The sequence below is a fragment of the Camelus ferus genome, chromosome 18 (assembly GCF_009834535.1).
Source record: "Camelus ferus isolate YT-003-E chromosome 18, BCGSAC_Cfer_1.0, whole genome shotgun sequence".
Classification (NCBI taxonomy): domain Eukaryota; kingdom Metazoa; phylum Chordata; class Mammalia; order Artiodactyla; family Camelidae; genus Camelus; species Camelus ferus.
In genome coordinates, this window is record NC_045713.1 from 33,332,018 (window position 1) to 33,351,994 (window position 19,977).

Here is a 19,977-nt window from a genome sequence, read left to right on the forward strand (position 1 = left end):
GAAAGGATCAGTGCTTTAAGAAAGAAACTGACTATCATACTCAGTAGAGAAATGAATAATACTTTTGAGTACCTACTACGTACTAGGTATGGTACTAATGCTTTTACATGTGAAATTACTCAGTCTTCTTAATAAGCTCTAGGGGGAAATGGCACTGTCTCATTGCACAGATGAGGAAACTGAGTTAAGATCATATCTGGCCAAGTAAAATGGGGAATTCTGAACTCAGATCCATCAACCACCATAGGAGGTAACAGGAAGAAGTTCCCGAGAGGCTACCCAGAGAGACTGGGTTTAGAGAAAAATGAGAGGGAAAGGATAAGATCAAGTCATCATGAATATAATGAAGTGCCACCAAAGTGACAGCAAGCAGATGAATGCTCCACAGAGAGTGCCTTGGGGAATCCATCCATCCATCCATCCATCCATCCATCCATCCATCCATCTGTCACTCCTTTATTCCACTAACACTGATGGAGTGCCTACTCTTAGACTGCCCTGTGATAGGCCCTCAAGGTTCAGGGGGAAAAGATCCAGTCTCTGCCTTCCAGGGGCTCCCAGCGAATGGAGTGATAAGGATTTTGAAGGAGATCATTACGAAAATGTGTTAAGTGCTCTATCCAGTGAGGTGCTTACCTCAGCGCACTGAGATCATCAGGGAAGGCTTTAAAAGTAAAAAGTTTTCCAAGCAAAGTGTTGTAGCAGGGAAGGCATCCCCAACAGAAGAAATAGCCCATGCAGTGCTATGAAGATAAGAAAGAGCACTCACATTCTGGCAACAACACTTGCAGGGAGGCAGAAGGTTGCTGAGGGTGTGGGAGGTATCTGGTTGGCTGCGCAAAGACACTGGATTTTGCTATAAAGCAGAGATCTCAAACCAGGGACCCACAGGTCACACCATATGCGTGTGTGTGTGGGTGTTGTTTGCAAGCCTCTTCTGAAACATTGGAAGACCCGGCCACAGTTGGCTGTCATCCCCTCCTGGGAAACCAGCAGGTGGAACTGAACAGTGGCTGCCCTCCTGAAAGGGGGTGTGAGCTGTGCAATTCACTAAAGGCCCCCTTGTGCCCACCTCACATGTTGATGTTACCAGCCTGGTCCTCTTTTGCCGTTTGAGTTTATAAGCCCTGGCACAGAGCCACTGAAGGGAGCAGAAAGCTTGAAATGACTCCTCATGTTGCCTTGGGATGACTTACTCAGTAAGATCTGAGCACCTTGAGCCCAAAGCCTTCTACTCCTAAAAGCCTTGATCCAGGCTTGGTACACGGTTAGGCATCACTAAATTTATGTTGAACGGAAATCAGATTCACGTGGAAGATTCTGGCACAAAATCTTTTCTGGAGAAGCTGATAGTCTCCAAAAATCTCTCTCACATACTGAATGCTAAATTAATTTCCAATTAATTTCCAGTTACCCTTGATCACATCACCTGACTCATTTTTTTTGCAGCAAACACTTAGTAATCTTCCAGTCTATTCAGAACTATGACAAAGCCCTTCTGCAGGTCTTCGATGCCACGTTAATCTATGTTCATAGTCATTCATTCATTCAATAGACAGATATTAAGCAGCTACTCTATGCTCAAAAAGAGGGTGGCAATATATTAATAGTAATATGCAAAGTCACACACTTCCTGCCCTTCTGGATTTAAAATGTAAAATTATAATGGTAAGATGTGGATAGTTTGCATGGTCCCAGGCACTGTGCTGGACACTTTCCATGTATTAATTCATTTCATGTTCACAAAAGCCTGAGATAGGTGCCGTATCATTATCCTTTACATAGATGAGCAAACTGAGGCACAGAGAGGTTAAGTACATTGTCCAGGGACACACAGCTAGAAAGTGGCAGAAGCAGGTTTGAACCCTAGCAACCTGGCTCCAGAATCTGTGCTTGTTGTCACTTATCTTTCTGGGTTGATGCTGGGAGCCCCTGAAGTGCCTCCCAAGTCACTGAAGTGGTGCTGGGGATAGCTGTGGTCAGCGCCGCTGGTGTCTATGGCAATGGAACCCTGGGTAGCTATATTAACCATGATTATACTCTCTGGAACCTTTGTAGATACTAGTGAGTGGGTTTGTTTTTTTTTTTTTTCCTGACATCACATGGTATTGCTTCTCCCTCTTTTAAGTTGGAGACACTTGATGCAAACTTAACACTAGAAAGCAGGTGGAGGTGCGAAGTCGACAGCTGATTGCTACAGTTGATAGGTGGCCTTGACTGCAAGGCAGCCAGCTGTCCCTGGAAAGTGGTCTCTGTGAAGAGAAGCCTTCAGGCTAGAAAGACAGCTAGGGTCATTGGCTGAAGAATTATTTGTTTTATTTATTTATTATGTTCCTAGGTCTTGACTGTGACGCCCGCGGTCCTGCTCCCTTTGCCCAGGCCGTGCCTGGATCCCAGAGTGCCCATCTTCCAATCTCCTCCTTCACACTTCCATGTGGCCTTCCCAGGCCCTGACATTGAACTCACTGCCACTTTCTCTCCATGGGCCAGAGAAAATGGCCCAGGCTACCTGGGTCACACTCGCCGCTTGGTCATGCAACCTCTTTCCCTTTCTGCCTCCTTTGCTATGGGAGAGAAGCGGCACACAGCACATGACCAGTATATGCTTTTTAAATGAAAAAAAAAAAAAAAAAAAGTCCAGAGAAATGTGTGACTTACCCAAGGCCACAGAGCTAGTAGGTAACAGAGGACAATTTTACTCATCAAAATAGATGGTAAACTCCGCGTGGACTCACTCCATCTGTAACTTTGCACATTGCTGCATATCTGGCACACTGTCTGGTGCTCGGTGGGCAGCTCAGTAGATGTTTGTTGAATGAACAAGTGAGCACCAACCTCATTTAATTCTTCTGTTGTCCTTGCCTATGTGGAAGAAGGCAGGCAACAGAAATGAAGGCTTTGTGTTGGCTGTGTTTTGTATGCACAATTGATGAGTTATTTGCCCGCAGCTAAAAATACCTACCCCTGGCAGCCATTGGGAGGCAGATGGATGGTGCCTAGGGCAAGATGCTTAATCAAACAGAGAAAACCCGAGCAGAGTGGCAATTAGCCTCTGACATCCCACTCAACTCCAGATGAAGAGCCCGGAAGCCTCTGACTTCCTGTTGGTCCCCCTGACACCCAGTGACCATCACCCTGGGTCCACAAAACAGCAAAATAAAGGAGCAACCTGTGCACATGACAGTCACCAGCTGCAAGTCAGGGACGGCCACGTGCATGGGAACTGAGCACACGGGGCAGATCCTCGGAAGGACTAGCCAGTGGGAGCACCATTCCACGTTGGGAGGTGCAATGGAGAGGGTCTGAGTCATAAACCCTGGACTTCAAGGAAGCGATTAGACCTCAGAGGCAGAGGTGAACCCCGAGTTTCTTTACCTCCACTTATTCCCAGGAGCTGGGAGTGGTGGGTATTCTCAAAGGACCCACACCTCCTCTGAAGGGAATTCTTCCCTCAACTACCTCATGCCCCATAAATGACAGCTGATACACACCTTTTAAAAAAAAAAAAGGAAGCAAAGAAAGAAAGAACTAGCCCATTTCTACTTAGTAGTCAGTTCCCTCAAGCTAATTATGGAAGCATCTGGACAAGCAGGTGCATCAAGGGGGCTTTAGGATCTAAGAAACTGGTTTTGAATCCTGGGTCCAGCACATGCTTGATGCCTGATCTGGGCCGGTCTCTTAGCCCACTGAACCTCAGTGTTCTCATCTCTAAATCGGGGATATTAACAGTATCGGTCTCCCAGTGTCATGTGAGGATTCAATTTAATTGAAGTAAAATCTGTAGCAAGTGAGCCACATGCAGTCAGTACCTAAAAAAGGGAGGCACTATGAATAAATGCACCAGTTATTGCTACCTGTGCTCAGCCCTTGTGTTACAGGTGTGCGTGAGTGGGAGGGCTGGAAGAGGCATTTGATATTTTTGCGTCCAACCTCAGTCAATTTCTTTACTCTTCCGAGCCTCTGTCTTTCTCATCTACAATAAGGGAGTGAAAACAGTATCCATCAGCAAGGATTAAATACTGGATATTTAATATTAGATATTATAATAGTAGATAACGTTTGGTATCATAGATATAAGATATGCTTCATGTATATGAAGAAATGAGTTCAAGGCTTGACACATAGTAAACACTTGATAGTTAGCTGCCCTGAAATCATCCTCTTCCCTGCCTCTTTGCCTTTGCACATGCTGTTCACTCTCCCTGGGAGCCCTTCCTTGTCTTGTGTGCCTGTTAAACCCCCGCTCACCTTCATCAGATGGGAGCTATGAAACTACCCTTACTATGATTGCTTTATTATTAATTGGCTCACTTGCAGATCTGGAAACTGAGGCTCTGAAAAAGGAAGTGGCTTGTCCAGGGGTCTATGTGAGAACCCAGGCTAACCCCGAGGGGTCTCCTAACAAAACTGGGAAGCCTCGGGATGCTTTCTCTTCCCCAGTTTTATTGAGATATAATTGACATCCATCACTGTGTAAGTTTCCGGTGCACAGCACAATGATTTGACTTACATATATTGTGAAATGATTGCCGCAGTAAGCTTAGTCAGCATCCGTCATCTCAAACAGATACAATAAAAAGAGAAAGCAGAACAGGAAACTTTTTTTCCTTGAGATGAGAAATCTCAGGATTTACTCTCTTAACAACTTTCATATTTCATAAGCAACGTGAAGAACACTTTCATTGGCCCGGTATGAGAAATGAGTCTGAGTTCTTTCTAGAGCCAGTTCCCCCATCCTCCAAGAACTACACCAGGAGAAGCCCCTGCCTAGACTTGCCGGTGCTGCTTCCTCCGCATCAGGCCATCACCTGGTTCAGTTTATCACCTTCACAGGACCAGTCATCACACTCACACACAATAACTGTGACCACTGACTGCACACTCTCCCTGGGCCAGGCTCTGTGCTGAGCTTCGTGTGTGTGGTTCCCTGTAATTCTCACAACAGCTCTCTAAACCGGACACCACTGTTACCCACATTGAACCGGTGAGGAATCCTAAGTTCATTGTGCTTACTTGCCCAAGAGTGCCAGCTAGACATGTGGCAGATCTGAGCAGCTAGGCCAACTCCTCCAGTCTCTCATTTTAAAGAGCCTGTCCTTTCTGATAACTCTTCTGCTCTGTGTTTGCTGGAGAGCCACCTCAAGCCCCGCCCCCATCTGTCTCTGTGACAAACCCCCAGAGCTGAGAAAACACAGCTGCATCCATCACTTGGCACAAAACCTGACCCAGAATGGCACCGGCAAGTGCTTTCAAACTGCTTCTGGAGCTTCCTGGCTGCCGTCTTGGGCAGGTGACTGACCCTCTCTGAATGCCAGTTTTCCCTCATTTGTAAAATGGAGATCAGAGCCTGCACTCTCTTTACACTGTTATTTCCTTATATGTTTCTTTAAACCAACTTACTTTTTTTAATAAAGTTACTTGATAAGCAGGCTTTTATCACCACCCTAAATGGAAAAAAATAATGTTCCTTTAATACCATTTAAATGAAATGCATAACTTTTAAAGTAAAAATGTTCATTGGCAAGTCACATAAAATCATCTCATCTATACAAAGCCACCCAGCACATAGTAGGTGCTCAGTGTATGGTAGTCGTAAGAAGATGAATTTTGGAACTGAGAAGTAAGACTTGGAAACTTCTTAATGTGGTTTCCCAGTTGAGCGTCTAGTAGTTGTCATGGTTACCCAGAGAACCTGCCCCAATCAAAGAGGCAGAACCCATTTTCGTGTCAAGGGAAGGCCAACTGATCGGCAAGGCTGGCTTCAGCCCGGATCCTGGAGCCCGGATCCTGGAGGCTGACTCACTTTTCCCCGTTGCCCTGAATCAGACTACCCTGGGCTGGCTGCCATCTCGGCTTCTGCTGACTACTCATCCACAAGGGCAGCCTTGCTAGGTCTCAGCAAGTTCTGGTCTACACTGGAAACCACCGCTTTGTTAACTTCTAGGGAAAAGGAAGGCTGCACCATGGATCCAGGGCCCAAGACTTCCTCATGGCAAAGCCGCAGTGTCTGTTTCCCCCGTGGCAGGCATCACCAATCCATCGCAGCACCGCTAGCCCCGGGCAGGCAGGCCTGGGTTTGGAACTCTTCTCAGCCTGACACCCAGCAGCCCCTACCAATCGATTGAAGAGGAAACATTTTTGTCATCCCGGCCTCAGGCGGTGCTCTCACCCTTGGCCCAAGCTCCTGGAAAGAGAGATTCAAAGAAAGGAGGTAACACGGACCCTAGCTTTGAAAAGAATCCACTCCAGTGCTAAATATGGTGACAAGTAAGGGTCTCCACAGAAAAATAATAATCAAGCTACAAAGAAAATTTTAAAGAGCTATCAAAATAAAAACTAAAATCTAAGAAGAACAAAGGCTGTTTCAGAAAATGCAAGAGGCAACTGAGTCATCATATAATAATGGTTCTTAAGTGTGTAGTTCCATAGATAACGACCACCATTTTTCTCCACCAAGCAGAGAAACAAGGGTGGGGGATGCAGCTGCAGCTGGGGGGATTAGGTAAGAGGCAACTGAAGAATTTCCCGATAAGGTGACGGGACTCCAGTGCCTGCAATGATTGTGGAGATAAACTAGAATCTTCTATGGATACCTTGATAGCTCAGATTCCTACTCATCTATTTCCAGCACAGGATCTGGCCTGTAGCTCAATAACTGAACTGAACTGGCCAGGTGTAAAAAGTAAATTAGCGGACATGTACAGGGTGCTCACTGCGTGCCAGGACCTGTAGTAAGTATTTTATACATGTTATTTCGTCTGTCTTTGTTAATATCTTTATTATTACTGTTAATAATGATGCCCATTTCGCAGATGCAGGAATTGAGGCTCAGTGAGTTAACCACTACACATCACAACCTCTTCCAGCGAGGACAGGTTCTTATGTACCTGGATATTTGTGATGAGGTTCAGCCTGCAAAGAGCAAAAAGATCCTTCAGAGCCTTTCCAGGAACCTGGCAGCCATCCCTCAGGGATTGCCTTTCCCGTGGGGTGGGGTCCCACTGCCTGACCTCCACCTCACTAGTCCACAGTCAGTTTAATGCCCCCTAATCACCAACTTAAGGAAAGACATGCCGCATTTCCTGGTTTCTGCCCTGGAGCAAGCGGACCCATGGGGAAACATAGATGGCACTGGCCAGCGGGCAGGGCCTGGGGTTGGAACTACCTGGAGGGACAGCTGCCCCTAAGAAACCCTTCCCTGCTTCTCTTCTAGAGCCCTCGGGGCACAACTTCCTGAAGACCTCCCGGCACCATCCACAGAGGCCAGAAAGGCTGAATTCAAGTCTTGTCAGCAGCATCCTCTGCCCAGTTGGAAACAGGAGAATTAATGCTGCTGATGGGGGTGGGAAAGGCCCCCCAGGAGCCCAGAGGGGAGGGGGGCTGAGTCAGTCAGCAGGTGCATAAGGCCTGGGCACATGGGGGTAGGTTTGGGCACATGGGGGTAGGTTAGGGCACATTCATCTTCTTAGGATTCCGTGGCTCCTTCTTTGGGAAAGGGAGAGAGCATCTTGAGAGGGAGCAGTTCAAAGAGCAGTCACAGAGCAGTCAGGGACAGGACAGCTGAGAGCTCCTGACCTGACAGGAGGCACCAGCATCTGTCTGGGATGCTGGGTCAGGGTCAGTAGGGGAAAATGGGGAGGGGGCACTGCGTTGGCTTCTTGGGGAGGGGTCAACCTTGGGTTGGGTGAGCTCTTGTGTTCCCAAGCAGGGTGGGGCCGCCTGGCCCAAAGCCCCTTTCCCTGTGGGCCTCCGTTCCCCAGGGGTGCTGGAATTCATCCTGTCGGCGCAGCTCGGGGCAGACAAAGCACCAACGCACAAATGCACGACTGGTTGTGGGTGGGGGACCGGGGCAGCCTCGAAGCTGAGTGGCAGGGTCACAGGAGGATGCAGGACCACCCACACCCACGCTTGCTTGATCCATGTGGAGTTGAGGACCACCAAGACAGCCTCAGCAAACACTTCTTTGACTTCATGCCCTGCAGGGCTGAGCACTAGAGGTGGGACACAGTGGGCATGGCTTGGCCAGCGCCTGGCCTCGCTCCTTGAGGTACGCTGGGTGTCATACTGGGCTCTGAGCTCCTCCTTGGTGCCCGTCGGAGGATGGGCAGGTTGGGGCAGCAGTGGCACACCTCTGGATGCCACTTGTGCCATACACTCTCTGGCAATAGAGAAACAGATGACAAAGACGTTGGTCTGAGGGTGGGAGAGTGTTCCAGTCGGTCGTACTCCTCCCAGCCCGCTCTGTCCCACAGATTCAGGCTAACCGTGCGCCCGTCTACTGCTCCCAGAGCGCTGTAATCTTGGAACATTGTGGGGATGTGCTCCTTAGGGGAGGCATTAGTTGTGCAGCAGATGGCCCGATCGCCCACCACCACACACCTGATGCTCTGCATCGTGGGTGCAGCTATTGCCCTGGAGGAGATGCCTCCTTCCCCTTCAGGCCCTTCAGTATACAACAACCTGGTACCCTCCCCGCTGTGGGGAACTGGGGGGCCGCGGCAGTGGCTTGGGGTTCCAGAGCCAGCATCATGTTTTTATTTCCCCTTCCTCCCCTTCGAGATCCGGAGTGGAGCAGGGAGAGTAAGGGAGGTGACAGCCCATAGGAGGCAAGGCCCCATCACACAATTCAGTCCCCACTCCCCAGCTGATCTAAACAAGGGCAGTGCTGACTTCTTGCCTGGGAGGCTTAGAAATTGCTTTTCCTAGAAACCTGTCCTTGAAGCACCTTCCAGCAACAGCATAAATAACACCACTGCAATTGCGCACAATGTCAGGGGTCCTCGTGTCTGTAGGACACGAGGGTTGACTTTTATAGTGCAAAAGATAGGCACCTTGAAGGGGAAGGGATGCATTTAAGTCACAGGGGATGGTGACTGAAATGGGTGAATGACTCTCATTTTAGAAATTCACAAGAACATAATTGAGGATGCAGAGAAAGCAGATTTGCAGAAGGTAACCCCAGGAATTTAATCAGCCCAGATATATAACTCTGTTCTTTTCTGAAGACCTGCATGAACCAAGCAACTGTGGTGCCAGTGGCCTGCTCTTGCTCATAGAACTGCCATTGCAATCAGAAAGTTCTTCTTGGTGTCTAACCCCAATCCTTTTATAGTTCCAACTTGAGCACTTTTCCTTCTTACAAATCCTTTGAGCTGCCTTTAGGAAGAAAGGAGGGAGGGAAGGAAAAGAGATGGAGGAAGAGAAAAATGCATGTTACCCTTTAAACTAGCCTTTCTACTTTTGGGAACTTACTCTAGATATATGCAAAGATTTTTAATGAAGCTCTGTGGTGGCCAAAATAATTCCATAAAGCAAAATAAAATAAGTGATTTCCAGCCATTAGTGAATATTTCATGAACATTATTGACAGAGGAAAAAAATCCATGATTTATTTCTAATTTAAAAACGTCAGTGGGCAGAACCGTATTATTGTATGATCTCCTTTTGTGATGATAATTATTGTTGCTAATTATTTATAATTGTAGGCATATAAATATCCTGGAGATATAAACACCAAATGGTTAACAAATCTCTTATGATTATTTATCATGGTTCTTGGGCTGACTAGATTGTTCCTGCTCAGGGTCTCTCATGCAGTTACAGCCAGGAGGCAGGTGGGGTTCCAAGAGGGCCCACTCCCATGGCTGCCAGGTGACGTTGGATGTCAGCTATGAGCTCACCTGGGGCTTTTAACCAGAGTCCCTACACAAGGCCCCTCCACATGGCTTGGCCTTCTCACAGCTGAGTTCCAAGACGGAGCATCCAAAGCAAGTCTTCAAAAGGCCCACTTGAAACCTGGCTATGCAGTGGCACTCCCCAAATAGTCTACTGGTCAAAAGTAAGTCACAAGACCAGCTCAAGGGGAGGAGACTGCACCAGGGCATGAATACCAGAAGACGTGGTTCACTGAAGTCCATCTGAGAGACTAGATACCGCGATATCTGTAGAAAATGTGATTGGGGCAAACTTTCACTTTCCACTGTCTAATATAATAGTTAAATATATAAACTCAAGAGTCAAAAAGCCTGGTTTAATGTCCTGGCTCACCACTCACTTACTGTGTGACCTCAGGCAGGTTACTTAAACTCTCTGAGCCTCAATGCTCTCAGATAATAATTCCAAACCTCATAGGATGGTTGTAAAGAGTAAGTGAGGTATTGTGAATAAAATGCTTGGAAGTAAACGCTCAATAAAAGTGAGCTGCTAATGACATTATTATACACTGATATGTTTAATTTTCACAAGTATATTTAATTTTTGTAATTAAAAATAATTTTCAAAGACAAAAAAAAAGAAATGTACTAGAAGTAAGAAATATAAATTCAGAACTCCCAGTCAAGACTCTTCCAAGGAATCCGCGGGGACCTTTTTGTCCTCACAGGCACAGAAGTACCTCTGGAAGGCCTTGATCCTTTCCCTCTGCGCCAGTAGGCCGTTCAGTGCTGGGCTCTGCCAGCCCAACCTGTCGTGTTCATTCACCCACTCCCCAGACGCTCTCAAGTTTGAGCACAGAAAGCTGCAAAGCAGAGAAAATGAATTCCCCCCAAGAATATAACCAAGAAGCTTTGCCATCACAGAACACAGGCTTCGTATTACCACCCAGGGGCTCAAACCTGTCCAACGACACCACTGACAGAAAGGACTTGCTTTTTAGAAGCGATGACATTTTGACCGTGAAGTTCATGGGGACTTGCTTGGACGGGATTGGTTGGGTTTCCACAACAACAGATGCGTGGGGCAGTTAGTTTGAGAAAAAAAAAAAAAAAAGCTGAGAAATGGAATTTCAGACAGTGATGACTCGGGTTCCTTTGCTTATTAACCTTTTATAAATACACATGGACCCTGTCAACACCACTCCTTTTCTTCAGGGGAAAAAACTGCCACGGTGGAAATGAAAGGATTTTTCCATGTGGGGAATTACAGCAAATGTCAAACCTTAAGAGTCACAAATTCTACATTCCCATTTCTTTCTCAGAAAATCAATACACAGGCATTGTTCTGTTCCCCTCTGGGTCTCTGTGGCTCACACATCTCTCTCATCCAAAGGATGTCCTAAGTGTTCTTGATTTTGCCTTGGGGGCAAATCTACCTGCAAGCAAGAAATGGGAAGCTCAGTGTCTGCGGGTTAGTTTCTCAAGAGAGGCAATTACTCGAAACTTAAAGAAATGTCAAATATGATTACCTGGCAGTTTCATTTGGAGTTGATGATTTGCCTGATAAACAGTTTGGATATGGAAAAATTTTAGCACCACATGAAAAACAGGGTTCAATGAGGAAGTAAGAGATGGTGGCGAAGAGTCATTGTCTGCAGAGTATATACAGTCAGCCCTCTGTATCCATGGATGTGGAACCCATGGGGGCAGAGGGTCGTCTTCACTCCATCATTTCATGTAAGGGACTTGAACATCCTTGGATTTTGGTATCACAGGTCTGTCCTGGAACCAATACCCTATGAATACTGAGGGATGGCTATATATCTTATGTTTCTGGGGAGATCCTAGCATTTATTCATTCCTGCCCCCTTATAGGCTTGGAAGCAGAGCACGGACATGAGACAGTGTGGGCATTGTTTAATGAATGGGAAAAAAAAAAAAAGAGGTTCTGAGAAATGATGGCACTTTTGTAAGTCAAGGGCAACCTAGGAAAAGGAATCACTTTCTTCCAGCTGAAGAGCCTTCTCTATGCCCCAAAACAAAGAAAGCAGAACTTGACATGCCATAAAGTCAGACAGAACTAGAGTCACTTCAGCTTGCCACTTACTCAGTTTGTGACTCTGGGCAGATAACCTAAAAACCCAAGCCTCAGTCTCCTCACCTGTAAAATAAGGACGGTAATAGGACTGAAAAGAGGCCTTCTTTCACTTCCACGAATTCCAAGCTCATTCCCACCTCAGGGCCTTTGCACTTGCCATTCCCCCTGCCTAGAATTCTTTCATCATGGATCTTTTTATGGCAGATCCCCTCTCTTCATTATTAACTGAATTCAAATCTCCAGTCTGAAAAAACAACCCCCTCCATCAATTTGTCTCATCCCTTGGTTTTTTTCCGTATCGCATCATTTTCTGAAATTCTTTTGTACAGTTTTGTATCTTCAAAATGTTATTTCAACGTCCTTTGAGTAAGAACAAGGACACCATCAACTTAAAAAACTGATAGTTCCAAGCACTGAGACGTTACGGAGCAACTAGAGTTCTCATCCTCTGCTGCTGATACTGAAGATTAATAAAACCACTTTTCAGGGTAATTCAGCAATATCTGGGAAAGGTGAAGAAGCACAGACTATAAAACATAGTAAACACCTTTCTACACATGTGCTACCTGAGAGAAACTCTCACGTGTAGCTGCTTCTCATAAAGAGTCATATCAAGGTATTAACTGTAGCAGCTTACAACAGCAAAACCCTAAAACCAATCCAAGTTTGTTGCATATAGACACATGTATACACATATAGATGTCTATACATATGTTATATAGACATCTATGTGTGTATGTGTCTAAGTATATCTATATAGAGAGAATAAATAAATTACAGTAAGTTTGTTAGGGCTGGAGCAATTCCAAAGAGGACTTCAACTGTGTCTACAGTGTCTTTTTTCTTTCCTAAATAAAAAGGAAAGCAAATGTGGCAAAATATTAAAATTTGTTTAAGCTCAGTGATGAATACACTGGGGTGTGTTGATCACAAGACTACTGCATTACATGTTCAGAAGTGCATAAGCAAAAGAGCATTTGATTCCAGCCCTGCCACCGAGCTTCAGAAAGGGACATGAGTTCCCTGCCACCTTTGCTTGCAAAAGGGGATTGATAATGTCCAAATTTCAGGGTTGATTGTGAGAATTAATGAGAATAAGCGTGCAGAATGAGCCTCCAGATGTTATCCACAGGGCTGTCACCTGAGAGTGAGTTCCTAAATGACTTTCCAGATGTATCTTATTCAAAGAGACATTTGTTTTTCAAACTGATCGGAAATGATACGGATGCATTTCAAAGCAGTTCTAACCCCAAGAAAAATAATATTTGCTACTATTTATGTAAAAACTATATACACACATATTGTACAGATATATATAAGCACAGATTATTTATTAACTATGATTGCCCTGAGGGAGGGGTACTTGGATGTTTGGAGAAGAAAAGTGGAAGGAGATCTTACTTTTCTCTGCTACTAACTTGAATTATGTACCATGTGTGTAGATTACCTATTCTACAAATAAATATAATTTATTTTTAAATTAATCTAAAGGTCACGGTCTTCTCTACTCCTTCAATTCTAAATCCACTTAAAAAGGAAAGGCCTTAAATTCCAAGTTCTAAAGGTTCTTAAGAGGTCGTATAGTTCAGTATTCTGCCTGAGCACATGAAGCAGGAGATGCCGTCCCAGCCCCCTATCCTCCCGGCAGTCAAACTGGGGATTAAGGGATCCGGGTTTGGCCCCTGTCACCATGAATTACTAACTGTGTGGCTCTAAGTGATTTCCTTAAGTTCTCTGAACCCCAGTTTCATTTCTGAAAGTGAGGACAGTAGCAGCCGCCCTGTCCTGACTGTGTGAGGGACAAATGAGCTACAATACGAACATCAAATAGTATGTCAGTTAGTATCCAGGTGTTTGTATGAGGTGCAATTTGTATACAGTGCAGAGACTGGCCCTCAAAAGCACTGGTTCAGTCCCTATGATGCCCATGGGCGTGCCCATTACACCAGGTCTAGGGCCCACTGGTAGACAATGAAGCCATCTTGCTTCAGATATCAACCAGATTCTCTTCTCTCCACAGCAAACATCCTAACAGTGATCATCCTCTCGCAGCTGGTGGCCAGGAGGCAGAAGTCCTCCTACAACTATCTCTTGGCACTTGCTGCTGCTGACATCTTGGTCCTTTTTTTCATTGTGTTCGTGGACTTCCTGTTGGAAGATTTCATCCTGAACACACAGATGCCTCAGGTGCCAGACAAGATCATCGAAGTGCTGGAATTCTCATCCATCCACACTTCCATTTGGATTACTGTTCCATTAACCATTGACCGGTACATCGCAGTCTGCCACCCGCTCAAGTACCACACAGTCTCCTACCCTGCCCGCACCCGGAAAGTCATTGTCAGTGTTTACATCACCTGCTTCCTGACCAGCATCCCGTACTACTGGTGGCCCAACATCTGGACCGAAGACTACATCAGCACCTCCGTGCATCATGTCCTTATCTGGATTCACTGCTTCACTGTGTACTTGGTGCCCTGTTCCATCTTCTTCATCTTGAACTCGATCATCGTGTACAAGCTCAGGCGGAAAAGCAATTTTCGCCTCCGTGGCTACTCCACAGGGAAAACCACTGCCATCTTGTTTACCATTACCTCCATCTTTGCTACACTCTGGGCCCCTCGCATCATCATGATTCTCTACCACCTCTATGGGGCTCCCATCCAGAACCGCTGGCTGGTGCACATTATGTCCGACGTTGCCAACATGCTGGCCCTTCTGAACACGGCCATCAACTTCTTCCTCTATTGCTTCATCAGCAAGCGATTCCGTACCATGGCGGCCGCCACTCTCAAGGCCTTCTTCAAGTGCCAGAAGCAACCTGTGCAGTTCTACACCAACCATAACTTTTCCATAACAAGTAGCCCCTGGATCTCACCAGCCAACTCACACTGTATCAAGATGCTGGTGTACCAGTATGACAAAAATGGAAAACCTATAAAAGTGTCCCCATGACCCCATAGGTTTGGCACCTCGTGCCTCTGTGTAATCCATTTCCAGATGGGAATGTGGCCCATCCCATGGCTGAACAGCTCTCCTTGAAGAGTGCTAACCTGATTTCCTGTCTCTGCATACTGAGCAACCCTCCGACTGGTGGATGAGAGAAGATGGAAGAGAAGAAAGAAAAGCATGAATCTTGTTGTCATTTCTGCATTTATTTTCACCAAGTTACGTTGACAGCAAAAGTTCCAACCAGTCTGAAGATGCCATTGGAGGTTGTGTCATTATCCTGTGGCCTGTAAGGACACATGGTAGAGAAATAGTCTATAACTTAGCCTAGGCACCATCCACAGTCACTGGGAACTGCTCATTTATGTGACACACCAAGCCACAGTAGCACGTAGCTGAGCCCACACTCTTCTTCCAAGAGCTAAGCTCATCCATCGTTTCCCTGTGCCATTCCCAGCAGCTAACAATGCTGACCAATTAGGGAATTTTCCAAGGTGCCCTTTGCTCTAGTGAGGATTTTGGTCTTGAAGCTGCCCTGGCACCCCTATCTGCAGAATGACATTGTGGGGACAGGCCAGAGCTTCTGTGGAAAGGCTCCAAACCAACGTAACCATCACCCTCAGACCTGGGGGCTAAGATGCAGTCTTTCTATTCATTATTATGTGTAGATTTTATCTATCTCCTCCAAAACAAAGACCCTGCCTGTGTTGGGGGGAAAGGAGGATTTCTTGAGCCCAGAAAAACAAAAAAATAAGCCAACTCTTGCCATCATTTTGATCATCCCTGTGTCAGCTGTATACGATCTCTTTACTCAAAACAGCTTCTTGTTGTGGTGCCAGCTGGGCTTCCTGGAGAAGCCTTTTACATGTAGAGCTGCCAATCCTTCCTCTTTGCTTGCTGAAGCCCTCACCAAATTGTCTCGTTTGAAGTGACTTCCAGACTGGACTTAATTTTCGAGGGTCAGGAACTGTAGCTCTCCAGTGTGAAAGGAGGCGATCTCAGCTCTGCCCCACGGTCCAGCTTGGCATTGCCATTAAGCCACAAATGCAGACACAGCTGACATGGAAAAGGTGCCCATGTGGTCTGCGTGTCTGCCCTTTGATGCAAATGGCTCCAAAGGGTGATGCCAGTTTCCTGTGATTCTATTTAATCCAGATCCTTTGCAAAAAGATAATATGAATTCATTTATTTATTCTCCCCTTGACTGTCCAAGGCAAGAACAGTTCTAGGATGTAGTTAATAGAGGCTTTCCTGGGAATTACCACTTACGTGCACACACACACACGCATACACAGACTTGATTTTATTATTAGGCTCCTATGTACCAGTGATGTATTTTAAAAGGAAAACCATGCTGGAATTTTTCTCATTTGATCTTGTTTTTAAAAAAAATTAAAAAAAAAAAAAAACTTCTCTTCCGGATTCCCAGTATTTGAAGTTGTCCCTATTCCGGAAGAAGTCTTCCAAAATGATTTTAGAATGGTATGATATTTTTGGTGATCCAACAAAAAACTGACAGTCTACCTGGAACACTTGGTTCCTTAGGCTGGATTTTTACTGCACTTCTGTCCCTGAATTCGGAAGACATCCACCATTTTTAAGGGAATTTGCAATAAATAATGGGGTAAAAAAAAAATGCCCTGATGCCCCACAATCCCTAAACTTCAGCCCAATGCTGTCAGTACTCGTTCAATATAACTTTAGGTCATGTTTGTCCTGATGATCCTAGCTCCTCCTCCTCTTAAATGACTGCAGTAGAGTCTCATCTTACCCAAAGATTAGTCCTAGTCAGTGTAAATGGCGAAAGACTGGCAGAGCCCAGGTGACCTCCACAAAGTTCTCAGGAAGGAGCCATATTGGAGATCATATCATATTCTACCCCTTAAAAAACCTAACTCAGCTAAATTTTCCTCCAGCATTGGAAAAGGTTGCTATTTCTTCAGTGGAGGACAAGACAGAGTTGGCTTGCATTTAGGGACCATATTGTATGACACTAAAGTATCTCAGAACATTAGGATCACACTGGTGCCGCCAAACACTCCCATTAGAGGAGGCTCATGAAAGTTGTCTGACTGAGGGACGAGCAGATTGGTATCTCCCAGGTCACGCTCTCCCCAGGAAGCATGCGCATTGAGTGAAATGGTGGGCAGATTTCCCCACGTCCCTTAAATTGCATTTCTCTGTTTCTTTTTTGCCAAGCACGTGTAGTCGATACATGTTCATCAAATGTGTGTATAATGCAATTCCATCACACCCCCTTGTGAATAAACATTAACCAAAGGCTACCTACACCTAATATATATAAATATATATTTATTTTTTTAAACGCATAGCTCTGAAAAAAGGCTAGTTTGAGCTATCCGAGAATGAGTCACAGTGCAATATTTGTGAAGATGAAGCAATTCCTTTTTGAGAATGTACGTAAGATGGAAACTATATACGTCGATCTCAATGCTTTCTGCTCCACATTTTTAGTTGTATGTAAAAATTAATTACTGATGTTTAAAAAGTAAAAACTGGGTGTGCATTTGGAATGTTTTCCTCATACACTCATTTATTACTTCTCTTAACAATAGAGGCTGTACCAAGTAGTATTGCGATCTCTTTTCCTTCTGACTATATTTTGTATTTTGAAAAACGTAATATTTAAAAGAGGTTCAATTCTTGAAGACAATCCAGCGAGGTGTTGTCTTCTGATTAAAACGCATACAAATGCCCTTTGGCTTAGGTTAATACATATCTCCTAAACTTTATTTCAGATAATCTAAGGACTTTTAATTTATTATTATTTATAGTAATCATTGTGGACAAGAATTAGAAGTAAACTTTTAAGCCGTTTCTTTCAGGTCAATTTTGGAAATAAAGCCTTGAATTTTGAAGCCTGTCGTGTAAACAGCTGCTGTTGATGGCACTTAAGCAATTGCCTTATATCAGGTTTTTGTGATGCCTCTCTGAAAGACTGTTAACTAGCATCCCTCTTGTGTATGATTTGTGTCCTTAGTTGGACATGCAGTGATGCCACACATGTACACACTGTGTATTTTTATTGAACAACCAAGAAATGAACTGTCTCATGGGAAGGAGATGAGGGGGATGGCAGACAAACCATAAAAGACCTACCATGAGAAGGCATGAAGTTTCATTTTGCAAACACTCGGCAATTGGAAAAGGTTACTTTGCACAGTTGGTGCCTACTGGTCCAACCTGGGGGGCCTATCTGAAGTGAATAAGAGACTCTAATGTTAGCTATTCCGGTTCAAAGAATGGAATAGAATGTTACCGTAGAAAAATAGTAAATGTTCATATTTTCTTAATTCAATGTTCTATTGTGTTTGGACTTGTTTGTATTATAATAAATTCTAATATGGTGCACACTTGGTGTTTGGTAGTTGCATATATGCTCACACAATGGCAGAACTCTGATTAAAATCTTTAAATGCACATCTTTCTTATGCTTTGTGCTGGTGCTGGAATGAGACCTGAGTCCCACCTACCCCCTGGTGAACCAGGTATATTTCAGAATTTAAGACGCCTGAACTCTGCTTCTTTTAATCCCAGTAGCTTACTGGGTATAAATCTGAATTCTCTTCTGACCGCATTCTCTAGACATTCTCTAGACCACCTTCAAGACAGTGGTGGCTGTCATCATAGGCAGAAATCTAGCAAAATGGCTAAAAGCCTAGACTTTGAAGTTAGACAACCCCGGGTTCATGTCCCGGCTCCACCATTTACTAGATATGTGGCTTTGAACGAGCCCTTGAACATCTCTGAAAGACTGTTCTTATGTAGAAAAATACTGTAAAAGTGAACTTTTTCCAGCTGCCTGCAAGGCAAGTAGAAACTCTCATGGTCAGGAAACCAAGGTCTGGAGTGAGTTATTGTCAGCTATAACTTTGCAGGCTCTGCCGCTTTCTGGCTGTGTGGCCTTGGGCAATGTTTTCAATGTCTCTAAGTCTCAATTTCCTCTCCATAAAATAGGGCTAATCGTAATTCCAGTACATACCTCCAGGGTGATTATTAATAGTAGAACTAAAAGGAGCCTCCAGTTGTACCCCATTTTACAGGTGAAGATGCTCGGCCCAAAGACGTTAATGATTTTGTCCAGAGTAGAACCCAAATCACCTGACCCTTCATCCTTTCCACTCTGCCTCATTGCCTTCCCTACAAGATTCTGACCCACCACTCCCCCAACCCCACAAAAGACGACATTATTTTGGTGCCCTTTTTAGAGCCATGTATATTGCATATTTTTCCAACTCTTCAAACCCAGGTCATTCAAGCATGAGATATATTATAACAGCATCATTATTAAAACACTTGATTTGACCTTTCCCTGTGAGGTAGTTTTTTTTTTTTTAAGTTGACTCTATCTGGAATCCTAACCACAGCTTTCAAACTACCTATGCATTTCCCACACAAACCGCCATCAATTCTGACAGCCACCCACAAACTATTGTCATGACCTATCTTTGCATCAATCTGGAGAATGAAAGTAACTTACAAGTTGAGAGGGAAGTACATAAAAGCAAAGAATTCGCTAAGAAGGTCGCAAATAGAAGCTGGCAGGCATGGCCACAGCATCTTCATTAATTTTGTTCACCAACTAAAGGAGGCAGGATAAAAGTGAGTTGATGGAGGTTGAACTGTTAAATAATAATCCTTTTATTAGTGCACTCAGCTAAATGTGACGGCTCAGCCTCTGCGGAGGGCGTGCAATTAATCTGAGTACTTGCCAGACACAATAAGGGGGATGAGAGACTTGTCTCTATGGGATAAATAGACACTGTGAATTTCCTGGGTTTATTGAGAGAATGTGTTGCTGTCATGTCAGAAAGAGAAAAAGAAAACTTTTCTGATTAAAAAGGAGCAAAACAAGGCTACGGGAAAGAAAGATGCCATCTCTTCAACTCTCTGCATGAAGAGTTACCATGTCTATGGAGCTCTGGTACCCAGTGAATGGCAGTAACATGATATTTCTCCTCACTAGAGCTAGGGCAAGATGGAATGAGACTTAAACTGCGATGTGAAGGATCCAGATCAAATCAAAGAAGAAATTTTCACAGTGACATCTATTAATTCCACAAGTGGTTTTCCTTGGGAGTTCTTTGAATCTGCTTCTCTGGATATATTTCCAAAAGGATTATATATCAATCAGAGTCTTGTTCGGGGAAAAGCAAATCTCACTCAGATGTTTTCAATTAAAAAAAAAAAACTTTAACCAAAAGACTATTAAATAAAGGTCTGAGAAAGATTAAAGGAAACAAAAAGAGCTATTGA

General features: G+C 44.6%; 1 protein-coding gene and 1 pseudogene across 1 annotated transcript; one reads left to right on the forward strand and one right to left on the reverse strand.

The window, feature by feature from the left end:
• Positions 1–6,836: 6,836 nt before the first annotated feature.
• LOC116657425 lies at positions 6,837–8,393 on the reverse strand (annotated as a pseudogene).
• Positions 8,394–13,356: 4,963 nt separating this feature from the next.
• Positions 13,357–14,706, forward strand: GPR139 (G protein-coupled receptor 139). Its single transcript, XM_032459473.1, is given in 3 exon segments — positions 13,357–13,424; positions 13,729–13,754; positions 13,757–14,706. Coding segments are annotated over 3 exon segments (1,044 nt in total).
• The last annotated feature ends 5,271 nt before the right edge of the window (positions 14,707–19,977 follow it).